The sequence below is a fragment of the Mus caroli genome, chromosome 8, assembly GCF_900094665.2.
Source record: "Mus caroli chromosome 8, CAROLI_EIJ_v1.1, whole genome shotgun sequence".
Taxonomy (NCBI): Eukaryota; Metazoa; Chordata; class Mammalia; order Rodentia; family Muridae; genus Mus; species Mus caroli.
Genome location: NC_034577.1, coordinates 59,079,081 through 59,097,875, shown reverse-complemented (window position 1 = coordinate 59,097,875; position 18,795 = coordinate 59,079,081). Strand labels below are relative to the sequence as shown.

Below are 18,795 nucleotides of genomic sequence, written 5' to 3'. Positions count from 1 at the left end.
CCTGACCTAGATTTCCAGAACCCACATGGTGGAAAGAAAAACTAACATCTAAAATCTGTGCTCTGACCTACAGACTCGCAAAAGATACGTGTAACATGTTTTACAATAAGTGGTGCTGATAGTGTTCAAATTCAATGGGATGTGACTTTGAACTTTTGCTTGTGCCATGTGTGTGCATGCTTCTGCCATCTATCAGTCCAATATATTGACTGCTTAGAGATAATCATGATCCCCACATTGAGCAGTATTTAACACAACTGTCCTCACTCATTGCCCACTAGTAGTTTTGATTACATGAAAAAGACAAAATTATTAAACTATAGAATATTACTCAGTTTCACACTCGAATTTAGGCATAGTAGAGACATTTTTGGACTTGTATAGTTGCGCAGACCTAAATGTGCATTTTATCTCATCTTTGAATATCATAGGATGGTACAGCAGTACAAACGTTGCATCCTGAGAATCCTTGCTCCAAATACATATTTATCACAATGTTCCCAAGAGACAATTTTCATCAACAAATACTTCTCTTTTGCATCTCATAGGAATGTAAAAATGCAAATGCAAAGTCTACTAGGAACACAAGTGTGTGGCTGTGTTATGTTATCTCTAGGGGATGCTGAATGCCAAACAAACGGATGCATATGAATCACGGCACAATGGCTCTTCAGGGAAGGTGAAGCGTAGCACAGAATTCTCTCATTAAAGACAACTAGCGCTCATTGGAATAATTTTATCCTGACCAAGTTTAGGAATGTTTAGAAAATGAGGGAGGAAATTTGATAGATTAGAACTAGCAAGCCTCATAGCCAGATATAGTCAACCCGATCTTTATTTTGTACTTTTCGAACTCAGTGAGTTTACAGTTGGTGAAGCCTCCACTTACAAGTCTGCAATAAAGATTTAAAAATGGAACTTTGCAGACAATTTTGAGAACCAGAGAAAGTAAATATATGTCAAGCTTGAGGAGCACTGGAGTTGCTCACATTTTTTCTTTTGCTGCCTGCCTTCTTCTCCTCTGTAGAAACCGCTATAAAAATTAAGTTAAATTTGCATAATTCAAATGCCTCTCTCTTGTGTCCTTTTCTCCTAGAAGCACATTTTTAAAAAATTAATTACAAAAGACCACCCACAGAATGAAGAGAAAAATTTGCAGAGAATATATCTAATAAGAAACTACTACCCAGACTATCTAAGGAATTTCATCATCTAAAAATTAAAGAGAAATTACTGGCTTAAAGTTGGGCAAAGGATTTGAATAGGCACTTCTTCTGAATGATATAAAGATCCCAATGAAGCTTCTAAAGCTATACAATGACATAGTCACAGAAAAAGGTCCACCAAAGTTACAGTGAGGTTCTCCATCACATCTCCTAGAGTGAGTATCATCTAAGGGACAAACAATTGAGAAGCTGGAACACCCATTCACTGCTGGTAGGAATGTGGAGTAAAAGGTCCTTGGGAAGCCACTGGGCAGATTCTTACAGAATTAAACATGGAGTTAACCGATGACCAGGAAATTCCACTTTTAGGTGTACACACCAGAGGTTGGAGAGTGTACATTCACATGAAAACATACATGGATATTTAAAAGAGCTCCTCTGGAAGTGGGAACAGCCCAGTTGTCCAGTGACATATGAATGAATGAAGAAAATACAATGAATCCATACATTGCAATGCTGTTTTCAATAGGTACATGGGATTCAGGAGATTATCATTCCTGGCAGCAGTGTGCTTTTCTTATCTCTTGGATTTCTCCAACTGTCTCACATTTCTTAGATATCACTCCATTTCTCTGTTGTAATGTTCTCATTGACAGATTATCAAGCTTAGCAATTGTTCACCCATTCACATTTGTCCTAGTGGAGATCCCAGAGAAGTAGCTGCTCTTTGATTTGACAGTGACTTTACTCTCGACAGCTTTTGTTGATGTACTTTTCTGTTTGCATTCTCAACAGGTACAGCATATGGCTTGCTCCATCAGGTAGAGCTCTTAGGCTGCTTCATACCCTGGTATGATAATTCCAGCATCCCTGCCCTACCCAAGGTTCCTTCTGACCCTTCAAACTACAGTGTTCGCTTGGAGTTTCTTGTCCTTTGTCCTTGATAGCTACATATGAGGCACTTTGTGAAGAAATGTGCTATAAATGAATCTTGGATGGCGCTGGTGATGGGTGAGGTGTGTGGAGACATTCTTTATTTAGTCCCCAAATTTGATTGGACAGTGAAGTTCACAAGTGCTTCTCTGGCTGTCCTCCTCTCAAGTGGAACAGGATGGTGAGAAGAGGCAGCACTCCTTGTCTCATGATTTGCACTCTGGTAAATGGTTTTCTTTTTGACAGTTACATGCATTGTGATTCTATTTACCCCGTTGCCCTCTGCTGTCCCTCTTCTGTTCCTCTGAATCACTTCATCCCGCCTACTCTTCTGGTAACTACATCTTTAGAGAAAGCAACAAACTCTCCTTCATTAACAATCACTAGCTTTCCAGAAAGAATGGGTGCTCATCAGCATCTATACCCATGGAGGAAGGTTGGAAGCCCTAGTCTTGCATATTGTGCTTAGCATATATGAAGCTCTAGGTCCATCTCCATGACTACAAAAGGGAAAAAGATGACAAAGAAGAGGGAAGAGAATGGGGAGGAGCAGGAGCAGGAACAGGATGGGAAGAGGGCAGAGAAGCCACTGTTGTGTTTGTGGTTATAATGACAGTGTCATCTGAGTTCCCCGACACTCTTGTCTCCTAGCTCTTAAACTCTTCCTGTCCTTTCTTCTGTGATATCCCCATGCCTTGAAATGGTGGTGGGTACAATGTTTCATTGATGACTGAGTGTTCATCAGTCTTTAATCCTTGAGCTGCAATCAGATTTTCTGTGTTAACCATTTCTTTTGAAATTGGGCCTTATAATGAACAGGTCGGTTTAGCATTCTGTTTACAGCTGCCTCATTTTCCTGGCTCCTGTCACAAAAGGATTTTTTTTCCTGACGTCATTGTGGGAATGTGGTCCACCTTCTGCAGGTAGGAGTCACAATAGTAAGGATCCCACTGTGCCTGGCAGGGTTGATGCAGAACACAGCACCACTGTTCTCTGGCGTTCCCATCCTTTCTGTCTACCTCCCTTTGACCTGCTGAGTTTCTGAGTTGGTTATCTCTCCTATGGGAAGCGTGTGGATAGCTGAAATGAAGAAGAGTTGTTAATTTCTCAGTTCGTCCAGTTTCTTTCCTTGTTGGGACAAATTGAAATCTTTGCAATCATGCTGAGTTGTTCCAGGTTTCTTTTCAGGACAATGAAAATGTACTATAACTAGACAGAGACCAGTGTAAGACAGTCTGAACAAACTAAATGTCTCTGAATTATACTATTTCAAGGAGAAAAAAAAAAGAAAATATCATAGTATATTAATTATTTCCAATAATAAAATAATAAAAATATCCAGAAATATAAATTCTTCCTAATTTTCATAACTAATTACAAAGCAAATAGGACTTGAGGCATTATGTAGAGACAATATCTTGTGTATTGTATGGATATGCACACCTGTCATTTAAAAAGCCTTTGGCCTATAGCTTTAGGCAGGAAATAGGAGGTAGAACATCCAGGAGGCAGAAAGAATTCTGGGAGAGAACCAAGAGTAAGAAGATCCAGGGAGGTGTGAGGAGACGGAGGCATGGTACCTGAGCACAGTAACCAGCCATGTGGGAGGATCCACCCAGGGAGGTGTGAGGAGATGGAAGCATGGTGACCAGCCATGTGGCAGAATGTAGGTTAAAATAATTAGGTTATTTTAGTTATCTAGTCCTAGCAATATGGCCAAGGAATTTGTAAATATATTTTGAATCTGAATCTTATTTCTGAGAGCATGGGACTGAGAGGAAGAACCAGACCTCAACTTTTACAAAATTATATTGACAACACAGACCTGTAATAGCACGTAATTATTTTATTTATTTGTTTGTTTACTTTTACATTAGAAAACATGGACAATAAAGCTAGAATCATGACCTACTGGCTACTCTTACAGGGTACTTGAATTTGATTCCCAGCACCCAAATGATAGTTCACAATCCTCTGTAACACTAGTTCCAGGGGATTCTGTCACCCCCTTCTGGCCTCTTCAGGTACTGCACACACGTGGTGTGTAGACATGTAGACAAAAGAGTCATACACATAAATTAACTTTTTTAATGAAAAAAATGAAATGTAGACAATATTGTAAGGGTGCTGGTTGACAACCCAGGTGTAAGATTTAATCAGATACAGTTTCAGGGTTCTATAGTTGTTGGTTTGATTTGTTTTTTTGTTTGTTTGTTTGTTTTTTGTTTTTGTTTTTGTCTTGAGTTAAATACTATTCATCCTTAGTCACCAGTTTTAACTAATAACCGTTTTATTTTCCCTCCTAGGTAAGATTCAAGATTCTAGAATCTGTTGGGCATCAATTGCTGTTCTGTACTCAAAAATGTCAAGTCTCAAGACTTTGGGCTAGAATATGGGACTTTGTGGGATAATATTCTCTCCCATCCCCAACACCACAAAGAAGAAGAAGATTAATACTAATTAAGTTTCAAAGATCCAGAAGCACACTGGGAAAATGTTCTCAGAAGATTACTAAAGCTCTGCGTAGGAAACTAGAAAGCGAGATCTGAGAAAATGAGAGAACAACAGAAATGGACCAACATTTATAGTAGCATCCTTATGTGGACCAGATTCATGTCTCAGTTCTGTAGCTGCACCTAAATGGCCACGGGTAAGAGTTTGCCTCCATTACTGAATGTGAGCTGTGAAAGGTATTTCCTTTTAAAAATGTTTCTGAGACCACTCAAGGTTGTCGAAGAGCTGACACAAGCCTGCAATCCTAGCTATCTGGGAGGCTGGGGCAGGAAGATCACAAGTTCAAGGCCAGCCTACTCTGGTTTATAACTTGAAATCCAGCCTAAGAAACTCAATAAAAATTTTGTCTTCAAATTTTTGTTCACAAGAGGACTAGGGATAGAGCTCACAGGCAAAGTGTTTGCATAGCATGAATGAGGCTTTGGGTTCAATCACCATTACCACAAAAAAAGGAAAAGAAGGAGGGAGAAAAAGAGGAGAAAGACAAAGAAGACAAAGAAGGGGAGAACTACAAGTAGAGGAAATGATAATAGTGATAGAGAAGGCATTATTTGTTGATAGGGGTTTGTATGGATTCAAAACTGGGATGGCAGGTGTCTTGGTTAAGGTGTTACTGCTGTGAACAGACACCATGACAATGGCAACTCTTATTTTATTCTTTTTTTTTTTTTTTTTTTTTGGTTTTAACGTGTTGTCATGACAGGAAGGGGACCTAAGAGGGTAGTAAAGGCAGAGAAAGGCATAGAGAGAGGGAGAGAGTAGAGAAGTAGAGGCTGGTCATGGCCATGTGGAGAGAGTGGGAAAGGATATGGGGAGAGAGGGGGAGCAAGAGGGCAAAAGAGAAGCAAGCAGAAAGCAGGAGCAAGAGAGTATCAATAAGAGAATAAGAGGGACAAGGTGTTGGGGATTCCCATGGGACCCTTTTAGCCAACAACTGAATTAGATATAACACTATCCCAGTAATGGAAGCTTCATTTGGTGACAAGAGATGGTCAGTTTGCACTCATCTCTTCCATTATTTGACCATTTCATTTAGATAGCATCCATATATATGTTATTTAAGAAGCTTGTGCTATTTTAGGTGTTGTCCACACTGCCGCACAAATGCCCTTAATTTTAGCTGTCTCTCCCTGCATTCACTCTCTCACCTCACCTTCCTCCCTACCTTATGTGATGCTTCTGTTCTGCTACAACCACCCCTCCATCCATCCCTAACTTTTCTATTTCCCTTTTCTAAGGAGGGCTCTCTGTTCCCTCTAGTCCCTTACTCTATACCTGCCCTCTGTGGTTCTATGAATTGTAGCTTATCATTGGCTTCACAGTTAATACCCCATATAAGCAAATACATGCCATTATTTGTCTTTCTTGGGTATGGGTTGCCTCACTCAGGATGATTTTTCTAGTTCCATCCATTTTTCTGCAAAGTTCATGATGCCACTTTTTTAAATGGCCTAGCAATATCCTATTGTGTAAATGCACATCTTTTAAATGAATTTATCTGTTGAGGAAACTATATGTTTATTTCCAATTTCTAGTTTTTATGACTAGAGCAGCATCGAACATGGCTGAGTAAGTGTCTCTGTGGTAGGAAGAAGTGTCCAAGAGGGGTAGAGCTGATCTTGAAGTTCATCAATTTCCATTTTCTTCAAACCACCACACTGATTTCCCTGCTGGTTGCACTAGTCTATATTCTCACCAGCAATGAGTGGGTGCTCCCTTTATGCCACAGAGGATATGTATTTTCATTGTAATGTGTCTAGTTGGAAATAAAGTATAACATGTAGTCAAACTTCACTAGGAATATGTGAGATAAAATAGGGGATGAGAATATCCAGTCAATACAATGGAAAGGAAGGAAAAGTATATGATATAATGATACTCTAAAGTGGACTTCTCTAATTCCATAGGGGATAATAGACACATAGAACCACCATTGCCACCTCTCCACTCTTCTATTTCATTCTATTCTTTTCTGAATATTTTGGCATCATCGATGTTATCATCAGGTGAACTTCAAGAAGATGAGAAAAGTAATTTTTTTTCAAGAAAAGATCTCAAGAAGACAAGGCTGCCATCAAACTCACTATAAAGCTGAAGATGACCTTGAACCCCTGACACCCCACTTCTTCACCTCCACCTCCTGAGTGTTGTGATCACTGGCCTGTGCCACCATACCTAGTTTATGAGGTGCTAGAGACTGAGTCCAGGGCTTCATGCATGCAAGGCAAGCAAGCACTTTACCAACAGAGCTATACTTTAATCTTTCAGAGTTATTTTGTGGAACTACAATTAGAGCTCTGTAATGACTTTAGTTGTGTGAGTTGTGCTTGGATTGGATTTCTTTGTCACTTGTACTTTTAAGATTTGTTCTCCTTTTGTGTGGGGAGGCAACAATGTTAATCAGGACTTCCACATTTAACCCAGTGCTTTCCACATTAGAGGTCTAAAAACTCTAGTGATGACCATTTCCTCGAAGTTCACAGAAGCTCTGTTAATTGTGCTGTGACTCTAATATTTTCTGGTATAATATCACTGTTTGTCTTTAATGTGGTTATTTGTTCCTACCTCAGCTCTAGCACCTGGGTCCTGGCCTTAGACTGAACTGTTAGTTCGTCTACATCTTTGGATAAAACAGAAGAATTTGATGTTCAGTTGTCTATTAATATAACTGTCTAAGGTTCCTAGAGATGGTCTTAGCAAGTTCTCTAATGGAGAAATAGCTGTGTGTTAAGAGTGATGCCCAATAACACTTGATTTCTAGGGCACCTATGTTGAGAAAGGGAGTTTCCAATTAGTTCTAGGGAGCAGGAAAATGCCAAGTAGTAAGAATGCCAGGTTTGGGATCTTTAAAGGTCATCTTTTTCAATGAATCTTAAAAATTGGCTCTAGAATTGCCTCCCTCCCGCCCTCTGGTCAACTATAAGGCAATCTTAGGTGTTATGTGATTTCATGCTAACATCCACAAAGCTGATGGTACAAGATCCTACAATTTAAAAAGTCACTACTGTTTCATTTAGGGGTGGAAATAATGCAGTACAAGAGAGAATGTTCACTTGCTAAAGAGGGACAGTGGGAAGAGAATCCCAAAATACACCATGATGTGAATTCCAGGTGTTACAGTGGAAAGGAGAAATTTTGCCTTCATTCGTTCACTTGTTTCAGAAATTATATGTCCATAGGTATATGGATCTAGGTGTTCATATGCATGTGTTGTGCATGTGTGTTCATGAGTGTGTAGATGCACTTTTGTATTGGGTGAAGGGATATCCATGTGCTTGTGTGTGACGGTGAGTCTTTCCCAGTTGCTTTTCACTTCACTGAACTCAGCACAGGCTGAGTCAGTTAATCTAGCTAAGCAGCTTGCCTCAAGAATTTTTGGTTTCCTCCTCACTGGAACACTAGGATCACACCCACCCAGCAGTTACATATATGGGATTAGGGATCCAGCCCTAGGCAACATGCTTGTACAGCAAGGTTTTTTGTTGTTGTTGGTGGTGGTTTTTTGTTTTTTGTTTTTATCTTCTGGGCCATCTCTTCAGCCCCTTGAATACATGTAAAATAATATTTTAATTACTTGTTGCTGTGAGAAATACACAGTGGGTCCATCATTATTACATAGTCTCTGCCTTAAGAAGCTCTCAAATCTAGAAAATTAAAGTGTACCAGCCCCCAGTGGTTACAGAATAGACAGTAACTCTCTAGCCAATTGGTAATGGGGTATGGTGGAGGTATCATATCATGGAAGGCAAGTCTTGAGACAGGAAGAAATGAAGCTCAAGAGAATCACAGAACAGACTCCTCTGAAAAAGCTGTTTTAATTCGGAAAGTGTCTGCCCTTCTAAAATCACACACAGGCAACATTTTGTACAATACATTGAAACTGTCTTGTTCTTCAAAGTATCTTTTCTGAGTCTAAATCATGATTACAAGATACATGAAAGTAAATATATTAGTATGACAGAGCTACTCAGTGCTCTATGATATAACAGCATATGATTATAAAACTCCACACATTATACAGTTTATACAAGGTCGGTTGCATGAACGTTTTAGGTGCAGACACCGGCTAGCTGAAGGGTAGATGCATTAACATTGTCCCTGTGTCCTCTGCTGTGAAGGATAAATGGTGAGAGTTAAACACTAGTTACTATGCAGGCACGGCTGTATAGAAAACGCATCTTACGTTTCTGTGCAGTATGAGTTAGAAATGCTCTGAGTCGCATGCTTGTGCCAGAAAGCTTGATAGAGCTCAGCACTCTGATGAACAATGCAAAACCTTTCGATGATCAAGTCCTTTGGATGCAATTTACCTATCTGCAGCAAGACTAGTTTACATATTAAACTAATTACCCTGAAATGCTTTGGTTGTCAGAAAAAGTTTGAAATCAGGGACCTGCTTTGCCACTTCATTCTTTTTTTTTTTTTGTTGCTGTTGGTTTTTCGAGACAGGGTTTCTCTGTATAGCCCTGGCTGTCCTGGAACTCACTTTGTAGACCAGGCTGGCCCCAAACTCAGAAATCCACCTGCCTCTGCCTCCCGAGTGCTGGGATTAAAGGTGTGTGCCACCACGCCCAGATGCCACTTCATTCTTGTGGGTGGCCTAACTCCTGGTGATATTCACAGCTGAAAACATGTTCTTTACTTATCTTTATTTTAGACAAGACTCAATTAGGAGTATAAGAAATCCAGTCCTTACAAAAATAGAGAAGGAAAGGAAAAGATGCTGCCAAATGACTTCAGACACTCTTGACTCAGGCACATTTTAAAAGGTGACTTTTGTATACTGTCACCCTTGTGACAGACTAAGATGATGCCTAGCATGGAACGAAGGTAGTCCAGGGTCTTGGAAATCTCATCTAATCTTGAAAATCCAGTATCTTGAGAATATCAGGTGGGTACCGCTTTTGAAATGAGCTTATGACACTACTTCAGAGAAATTCACTCCAACAAACACAATGTAAAACTCCTTGTCATATGCATAATTTCAAACACATACATAAAGACAGACAGACAGACAGACAGACTGGCAGACAGGTAGTCTGTCTGTCTCTCTCCTTCTCTCTCTCTCTCTTGTGCGCGCGCGCGCGCGCGCGCGCACACACACACACACACACACACACACAAAGTCTAGTCAAAACTGTTGCCAGAGATAGATTACAAAGTAATCTAGATTTCTAAGTAATCATGGCAAACACCAAAAGCAGTAAAACCCAACACAGATGTCCTGGGCTTTCCAAACGTGCCTCATTCCGTTCCCCCCGGGGAGCACAGGTAAAGAAAGCATGCGGCAGGCTGTGCTTGTTTTTCCACAGATATAACCTGGGATCATATGCTCTGAGCAGCTTCAGACTTTTTCATTGTCATTCATACTGATTTTTTTAAATGCGACTGGGCTAGCCTGCTTCAGAGACGTCTTGGACACATCCGTATGCATGGTAGACATGGCTATAGTCTCGTAGTCATCGTCTCGAGACCGGAAGTCACAAAAGTTGAAGAAGAACTGCAAGTCTCTCTGGAAATTTTTGTTCAGGAATCCATAAAAGATGGGATTGACGCAGGTGGAGATCATGGCCGTGAGGTGACAGAGCAGAAACAGCAGATTGTGGTTGCAGGTGGCAATGATCTGGTGGTTCCAGTCGAACACAGTGTTGAAGATGGTAAGGGGCAGCCAGCAGACGGCGAAGGCGACCACAATGGAGAGCAGCATGATGTTGATTCGCTTGGTCTCACTGGACCTGTACTTACTGTCCCGGATCTTGTCCATCATGTTGTTTCTCCTTTTCAAGCGAATGTATATCTATGAAGGAAGGAAAGGGTGAATTCAAGTACAACATGCACCTCCTGGGAAGTCTGTACAAAGGAGGTAAGAAGGGAGACGGTTGAGGGAGGGGCCAATGGTTTTCTTACCTTGAAGTAGCATATGAATATAAAGCAGAGTGGGCCGAAATACTGCAGCACCAGAAGGAGAGTCGTGTAAGACAGCCTGTGAGAGTCCGATGGGAATTTGTCAAAGCACACATACTTGTCCTTGAACGCCGCAAGTGACACATTTTGGAAGGGCTCGTCGGTCAGAATTTGATAGATCACAAAGGGCAGAGAAGAAGCCACTGCAAGGACCCAAATGACAGTGATGCCTATGTAAGCATGTCTATTGTTTGGTCTCCACCCTCTTGGGTTGATGATTAGCTGATGCCGTTCCACAGCGATGAGAACCAGCGAGAAAATGGATACTGTGATGGAGACACACTGTACAAAGGGATTCAGTTTGCACATGGTCTCCCCGAAGACCCAGTGGTCCATCAGTGTATATACAAAAGTGAACGGGAGACACATGACCGCAACTAGCAAGTCTGAGAAGGAGAGGTTCACGATCAGAATGTTGGTGACATTTCTCATCTCCTTCTGTTTCAGAATGATTATGATCAATGCCAGGTTTCCAGAGACGCCAAGAATAATCACAGCCCCATAAGCGAGAGCCAAGGTGAATATCACAGCCAAGGGCAGGTGGCAGTCATCATTTTCAAAAGCCAGAAGTGGAGAATTCTCTGAGGCATTATAGTGAACTGAGTGATTTTCAACCCGGGAGAATAGAGTTGAATTCATTTTTTTTTTATGTTTTGTTGTTACCTATTAGATAAATGGACAGTTATAGTTCTTCAAAACGGATCAAATCATCTTCAGCGTACTCTTATTCCATATATTTGAATCCATTCACCAAGATAATTCTCAGTTCTTCATTCCCTTGAACTGAATACTCTGTCAACAAAAGAGGCCAGTTGCATTACTAAGTTTATTGAGGGCCAGCAAAAGAACTTGTGTCTTACAGAATTATAAAATTAAGGCAGAGAAGATAATAGTAAGAGTTTAATCTTTTATAAAATTATAACCTTTAAAAATTCCCACAATCAGTACAAACCATTTCAAACATTTAAAGTCCAGCTATAATGTTTTTGAGACATGGTCTCTCTGGCCTTGAACTCGCTTTGTAGCCAAAGATGATCTTAGACATTTGCTCTTTCTGTCTCTGCCCTCATGAGTGATGGGATTACAGGCACATCTGATTTTATGGCAATGCTGAGGATTGAACCCAGGGATTCAAGCATGCTAGGCCACCAACTCAGCAACATCCCCCAGCTCTCCAGAAGGGCTTTTAACTGGACTTGCTCACATGTTGACTTTCAGTGGTTTATACACCAGTAAAGTGTTTGTAAATATCATGCCTTCCAAGTGTTAGACAAATGGTGTCAACAGCAAACTCTCAGACATGGCAAGAATGTGCATGTTCAGAGAACAGCATAATGTACAGATGGAAACATGTAACAAAACAAAACAACATGGAAGAATGTGTAATGGAAGTGTTAGTGTGCAGATAGCACGCTGTGGTAACAGCTCACCGTACACTGGGCTGCCTTGAAAGACAGATGCCATTTGACAAAAATCTTCACAAGGAGGTAACCTATACAATGGAGCATCAAGAAACTTGGCCTTCTGAGATACGGCTTTTGAAGAACCATGTGATGTTTGATGCAGACCATGCTTCGAACTGTAGGGCTAACTTCTCGTGTCTTAATAGGTGGTCTAGAGTATATGGACAAGTTTAGTGGCATGAATAATGAAGTTAGAAATGGGACCAAAGACTGTACATTATTTTAGAAACATGATGTCACTATGAGGAGTGAAAACTGAATCAAATGGAAGAAACTACTTGTCACAGAAGTAAGTGCTTCATACGCAGAAGTGCTGCCACTGCATGAGGGTCCACATGAAGGCTTTGCGTTGTGTGGGAGATTCTAACTTTAGGACACTGAATTTGATGATCAGGTAAGAAGACTTCAAAGAATTTCTAATGTTTTTTATCCAAGGAAATATCCTCTTTCCTCGCTCAGCTATGTGAGTGTCCAATGCAAGGGTGTGATTTCAGTTATAATCTTAAATGTTCACCCCAATGTGGAGTGTAAACATACCTCCTCTTACTGACAATATACATTAGAGACATACTATCAGAAACTGCTTTAGAGAAAGAAAGAAGACAGAAACCTCTGCTCTCTACTTCCCCCTTGCTAGAGAAGTCCACAGGACAGGATCTCTCATGCTAATTAACTAGCTATTGTGCCCATGTTAATAAGCTGAATTTTGTCTGTCCATCTTACAACAATGAAGAAAATTGTGTGGATTTACTTCTATTGAAAGGAAAAAGAGAAACTTAATGTGCAGAAATGCACTTGCTGTTTAAGTGACACTTCTAATAAGCCTTTTATTTGGCAATTTTGCTTTCTGGAATATGAATTTTATTTCTATTGTGAAATCACAATTTGGCCTGATCAAAATAAGAGTTGCCATCATATAATCAGACTATATAGCATGAAAGCATAGTGGTGAAATGACTTTGTGCTGGCTAGTTTTATGTCAACATAACACGAAAGAGTCATCTGAACGGAGGGAACTTCAATTGAGAAAATGTCTCCATAGGATTGGGCTGTGCGCAAGCCTGTAGAGCATTTTCTTAATTAGTGATTACTGGGGAGGGCCCAGCCCACTGTGGGTGGGGCCACTACTAGGGTGGTGTTTCTGGGTTCTATTAGAAAGCAGGCTGAGCAAGCCATGGGGAGCAAGCTAGTGATCAGGCTCCTGCCTGTTTGCACTTCTGCCCCGACTTCCTTTGATGATGAACAGTGGTGTGGAAGAGTAACCCAAATGAACCCCTGCTTCCCCAGTTTGGGGTTTCCTCACAGCAATAGAAACCCTGACTAGGACACACTTCAAGTGTGGATGATATTAGAATCCAAGTCTCTCTTCTATCCTCTCAACTGAAATGACTCCTGGGATAATTGCACAGTGTTTTACCCTCAAGAATCTCAAAGCCAGGGCAAGTGTAGGATGGGAAAGCAAACCTAGAAGGAGTAGGTAGTGGTTTTACAGTTTTGGAAAGCTCTAACTTCCTTAAGTAAGCCAGGCAAACTTAGTGTCATACTTTCTCTTCTGGCTAATAGTTACAAAGTTTTTCGTTATTCGAACTTACACTACCAAAATAGCAAAGTGAATTCTTATTACCTGTGGCTTCTCTTGGGGCCCTATCACCGAGCTCCACTGAGTGTGTGCTTGTATGTGGATTCTTGTGAGACACAGAAAGTTTGTTCAGTTACCATGCTTCATCCTGGAACTTAGACATACTCCAGGCTATGTCTTCAACTCTTTAATAGCTGCAATATGATCGTTATGTTCTAAACAAACAAACTCCTCATCTATTCTTGCCTATAATACTTTCAAATCCTAATTCCACATCCCAGTTTTGGGGTGTCATATCTTAACAGCAATTCAAATCTTTCCCCTCATCCAAATCACTTTTAATCTCCAGCCTTATCAGCCTCTATTGATTTCAGTACAATTCCTTAAGTTAGGCACTATGAAAACTTCATGGTACCTTGAAAATATTAGATTTAGAATTAAAATACCTTGACCACTATAATAGGTCTTGATAGGAATCATGTTTGGTATAAGTCTGTGTTAAAATTAATGGTACAGTCTATGATTAAATGCAAAACAAGTGCCAATTATAGTAGTCATTCTTTTAGGTCTGGCACCTAGGGGAAAACAGTGCATTTTGCATATTAAAAATGAAATGTTTTCTGAAGGAACACATGTTTACTTGACACTTGTTTCTTGTCAGGTGTGGTTTCAGTAGAAAGAGCAATGACCTTTTCACCGAGTTTCTAGTCTTATGGGCAGAGAAAGAAAAGAAAAAAATAATAAATTAGTAAAAGGCCCAGTGTAATAGTCAAGAAAGGGGACTGGGATTATTGGAAATTGCAGTCCTGGGTGGTGAGCAAAGGCAGCTGAGTACCCCAGATGACAGCAAACACCCAGGAGTGCAGAGTTAGGAAGTCATGGAGGCTCCCGGGGCTGGCGTCCCTGGTGGAAACCAAACCAAACCAAACCAAACCAAATAGAACATTTCTAAGGCTGGAGCACAGCTGCTGTGCCAAGAAGACAAAGGAGAAATGAAGGCAGACTAGAAGGAACTCACTGGGAAGGCCGAGTGAGAAGAAGCTGACAGTGCAGGGTTCTAATGGGGCAGTCTTCACCTATAACCCGAGGACCGGAGGAGCCTTTGGTAAAACATGTGAGGTTATATGTTTTAACTTTGATATTTGTATAAAGGCATTTGCTGCCAAGCCTAATGACTTGAGTTTGTTCCCCATTCCTCACGTGGTGGAAAGAAGGGGCTGCCTCCTGCCAGTGGGCCTCTGAGGACGGTGCATGGTGCAGGCCAGTCCCCCACCACTAAGTAAATAAATAAGCAAAAGACTCCTTTAGTCTACCTGCTGCTTGCTTAGAGTTTAAAAAGGCAAGGTGAACTAAGGAGACTCTTTAGGAGGCTTTGCAGTAGTTCAGGGAGAGGGACATGGAACATAGGGCAACGCTTTCACTGTGGAGAGGAAAAAGAGAGAAATTTTATCTAGGGCCTGTTTTGACAAGTATAGGAATTCATGAAAACAAGTCATTTCAATTCATGGGTTATAAAGGCCGATCTCTCATGAATGAGTTTAAGTCGACACAGTATATTCTGATACCTGTCCAATCACATTTGATAGACAAGTCCTATGAGAAGTGTTTCCCTCTTATGTCTACTTACTTGGCTTCAGACCCCAGGACAAGGGGCTGAGGAGCATATTTGTCATACCAAAGCAGACCTTCCCTCCAGCTTCTCCCAGCATCCTTTAGTCCCTACCTGGCATACCCTGCCCCCCAAACCTGAGCTTTCTAACCTAAGGGCTGGGCTGCCATTCCCTCAGAGGCTCTGCCCTATTTAATCCAGATATTTTGGTCTCTATTAGCCTCCACGCCCCTTTCTCTCTCTTTGTGCACACTCTTCCTTTCTCTCACCCCTCTCCCCTCTCTTCCTTCTCATGGTGACTTCCCTGGCCTCTTTCCCTGGGGCCTGTGAACTGGAAACAGCTTCCCAATATACCGGTCTTTAATATCATCTAATCTGGCTTGAATGGCCTCATTTTACCAGTGGAGCGATAACTTATCACTTATCTATACAGAAAATGCAGAGTACCCTTATTTTGCTAAGTATGGGAGCAATAGCCATTCCAGTTACAGAAAACAGTTGCATTTTAGACACAAGTTACATTTTGTTTACCTTAGTAAATCTCCGAGAAAGAATAAAGGTCAGGAAAGTAGCAGTACTTCTCTATAGAAAGAGTTTGCATCTCACTGTAAAAGAAAACAAGCTGGTGTTTGCTCTTCCGTATATCTCAGATATGTATGTCTTACAATTGTAAGTATTGCAAGAATTAAAGACCAAATTTCAGTTCAGCTGCCATGGACCTTCCAAGACATTACATACATTAACAGTTGGCAAATTGATTCCCTCTTCCACCCTTCCAGGGCAGTTCCTTTTCTTCCTTCTTGGAATGCTGGACCTTCCTGATTAGATGTTCACAGTGCTGTTTCTACCATAAAATACAGCTCTTGGGGCATAACCTGCTGTGTGTGTGTGTGTGTGTGTGTACGCGTGGTTTTCTTCAAATTCCCTCATTTGTTTGGGAAAAAAAGATAAGCCGTGATATACACAGCCAAAGTTACTGCTAGCTTATCTAAACGACTTACATAATTCCCTGTTCCTTCCGGGGAATGGGGGAAGGGCTTGTTCAACAGTTAGCTGCCTATTGACAATTATAAGGAAACCCTAGAAAATGGTATGGAGGAAGATGTCTCTTGGATGAGCAAAGTATTGGGCTTTCTGCAGAAGTAGTCCTCTCTTCTGTGCAAATCACAGAGCACTCCAATTAAAAGAACAGTGGAAGAAGACATCAACTCATCTCCCCCGTCCCTTCTCCTCTCCTCCCCTTTCCCAGCTTTTCATGCTCTAGGTCCTAGAGTCTAGGAGTTAACCAGAGGGAAATTTAGTACATTCAATCAAAACTTGTGTTTTCACTACCTTTTTTTGTATTGTATAACTATGTGACTCTCTCTGATTACCCCCCTTCCTAACTCCCCTCCCTGCACGCGCGCGAGCGTACACACACACACACACTCGGAGACGGGGAGGAACGGAGGAGGGGGAAGACAACTAATTTATCAGGGCGTCTCTACCCGAATGAGAGAACAGAGCAGAAATGAAGGAGCCCAATTGAACAAGCAAGGCTCGAATCGGAGACCAGTCCGTCTTTCTCATAAGCCCAATAAGGGTACTTCCTACATTAGCATCTCTGCAATCTACCTGGGGAGCAGCAGATTATCCTACTAACCACTAAATCCCCCCTCCCCCCTCCCGCTTTTAGTTCATCCTTAACCTGCTAACCAACACAGTTAATTGCCTTTTAAAAAAGAGCTGAGGTGTTGGGCGGCTAAAATTACTAAACAAGAAGACAAGGCTCAAGTCTTGCAAGGTGCACTATACAGCCTGAAAGAGGGGTATACAGGGGAGTGGGTCAGGGGCTCTCCCATTCTGGGCTCCGTGTCTCTGGGCACCCCACATTTTCTCACGCGGTGGGAAGCAGGACAAATGCATCGGAGAAAGCTGGCGCCCCCACCCCTGCCCAATGTATCTCCTCTGGTTACCCAGGAAAACTCCTGGATTTCTATCTGGGCAGAGGCTCCAGCCTGCTACAGAAAAAACCGAGGAGGAATACTATCTTGGTTCAGGAAAGACCACCAGGGCACCTCCCCTGACTTCTAGGACAGTAGGAGGAGAGGAAAACTTATTTCCTTCTGGAACCCCCAAGTGCAAGACGCCAGGATGCGCGAACTCTGAGAGATGTACACTTTCCCTTTGAGGTCTCACATCCATAATGTCCCAGACCTGTCCCACAATCTAGATTATCCTACCTCCTGCTCCCACTGGGAGTCAAACTGAGAAGCTGACTCCACACCCGCTCCGTTCCCACAACTGGATCAGACACCCGCATCTTTCCTCTCATACCTCACCCCATCAATAAGAGATTTCTCAAAAGTCCCTTAAAAACACTAACTTGCAACTTACCTTTTAAAGAATGCGTCTGTTCACCGCTGTTGAAGCGGGACGAGTGTCACTGGAGGGAGAAAAGATCTGTTGGTATTTCTCCTGCTCAAACCCTAAAGATTGAGGAAGATAGGAAGAGACGCCCCCTTAAAGCCGAACTCCACCTCATTCAGGATCATGTGACGGCACCCCACGAGGATCACCCAAGGTTTCCCCCACAGCCTCCTCCCAACACCTCGGATGCACAACTCGGAGGTGCGTTGCCTAGGAATTCTGGAAAGAAAGGCAGTTAAACGTAAGCTATGCTTCAGACCCGTACGCACGGAGCTCTCACCCCACTAGTCCTTGACTCAAGCAAGGCGCATTTACAAGCCTGTTTTAAAAGTCAATGCCACCGCTATTTCTTTTGTCTGCAGGTCAGTGCCATCTTGTGGCGAAGTCCTTTTCCTCCGAGAGAGTCCGAGTTTTAAGCCGGAGTCAAGAATGGAGGGGAGAGCATATTTACCGGAAGGGGGAAAGATGCACTTCATCGCAAAGCCTCGGTTAATGGGTTTGCCGCTGCTTTTGTGACGCTCAAATATTCCGCACGCCAGTACCGAGAAGTTATTTTCCCCAGTCTAGGAGAACAAAAAGAAGTCCTTTAAAAAACCAAAGTAGCGGATCTCAGTTGAGAGCCTTTGAACCTTTTTTCTCTTCACTAAGAAAATGCATTTGAGTCAGATTTGTTCTCAGTGACTAGTTCCTTTTTCAAGGGAGCAGGAAACCGGGCCCGGGGCACGATGAACCCAGCATTTTCCTGTTGGTCAGAAAAAGTCAATGCAATTTCCCCGGTGATTTATCTGCTACGGTATGGAACATTGTGGGTGTGCTCAAAAGACACGGTCCTTGCAAACCTTGTCCTTGGTATTTGATGGTTCAGGCTAATTATTGATACACTGATTTCATAACTCACACGTTTCATTTCACTTTGAAAAGTCAAGGCTGAGTAATGTACACACAACACACACACACACACAGGTGCATACACACAGAATTTACTCATCTAGGAACTACAACTTGTTTAAATTCAAACTGTTAACAAGTACAAAATCTACTGATGTCGCCTAGGATGCACACATTTCATTACAAAATAACAAAGATTATTTGCCTTCAAAGTGAAATACCAATGAAATCCCATGACATGAAATCCCATGAAACTTGTACTATTAAGAA

General features: G+C 41.7%; 1 protein-coding gene across 3 annotated transcripts; it reads right to left on the bottom strand.

The window, feature by feature from the left end:
* Positions 1 to 9,666: 9,666 nt before the first annotated feature.
* On the bottom strand, positions 9,667 to 17,815 carry Npy1r (neuropeptide Y receptor Y1). 3 transcript variants are annotated; one of them, XM_021170713.2, is made up of 5 exons: positions 17,605 to 17,771; positions 15,760 to 15,833; positions 13,665 to 13,813; positions 10,521 to 11,369; positions 9,667 to 10,410 (listed from the first exon to the last, which is right to left on the bottom strand). In XM_021170713.2, exons 4-5 carry the CDS (start codon positions 11,214 to 11,216, stop codon positions 9,958 to 9,960), a joined length of 1,149 nt encoding a protein of 382 aa, XP_021026372.1. In that variant the 5' UTR covers positions 11,217 to 11,369; positions 13,665 to 13,813; positions 15,760 to 15,833; positions 17,605 to 17,771; the 3' UTR covers positions 9,667 to 9,957. The 3 variants fall into 3 exon arrangements, with proteins under 3 accessions (XP_021026372.1, XP_029336177.1, XP_029336178.1); XM_029480317.1 differs by lacking the exon at positions 13,665 to 13,813 and having other exon boundaries at positions 17,605 to 17,815; XM_029480318.1 differs by lacking the exons at positions 13,665 to 13,813; positions 15,760 to 15,833; positions 17,605 to 17,771 and adding an exon at positions 12,008 to 12,069.
* Between the last annotated feature and the right edge of the window lie 980 nt (positions 17,816 to 18,795).

Bases quoted from the DNA above. Each gene is read 5' to 3' on its own strand.
- Npy1r (XM_029480317.1), bottom strand. From the start codon at position 11,216: ATGAATTCAACTCTATTCTCCCGGGTTGAAAATCACTCAGTTCACTAT. The intron at 10,411-10,520 runs GTAAGAAAACCA...CTTCCTTCATAG, and splicing joins TATTCATATGCTACTTCAAG to ATATACATTCGCTTGAAAAG.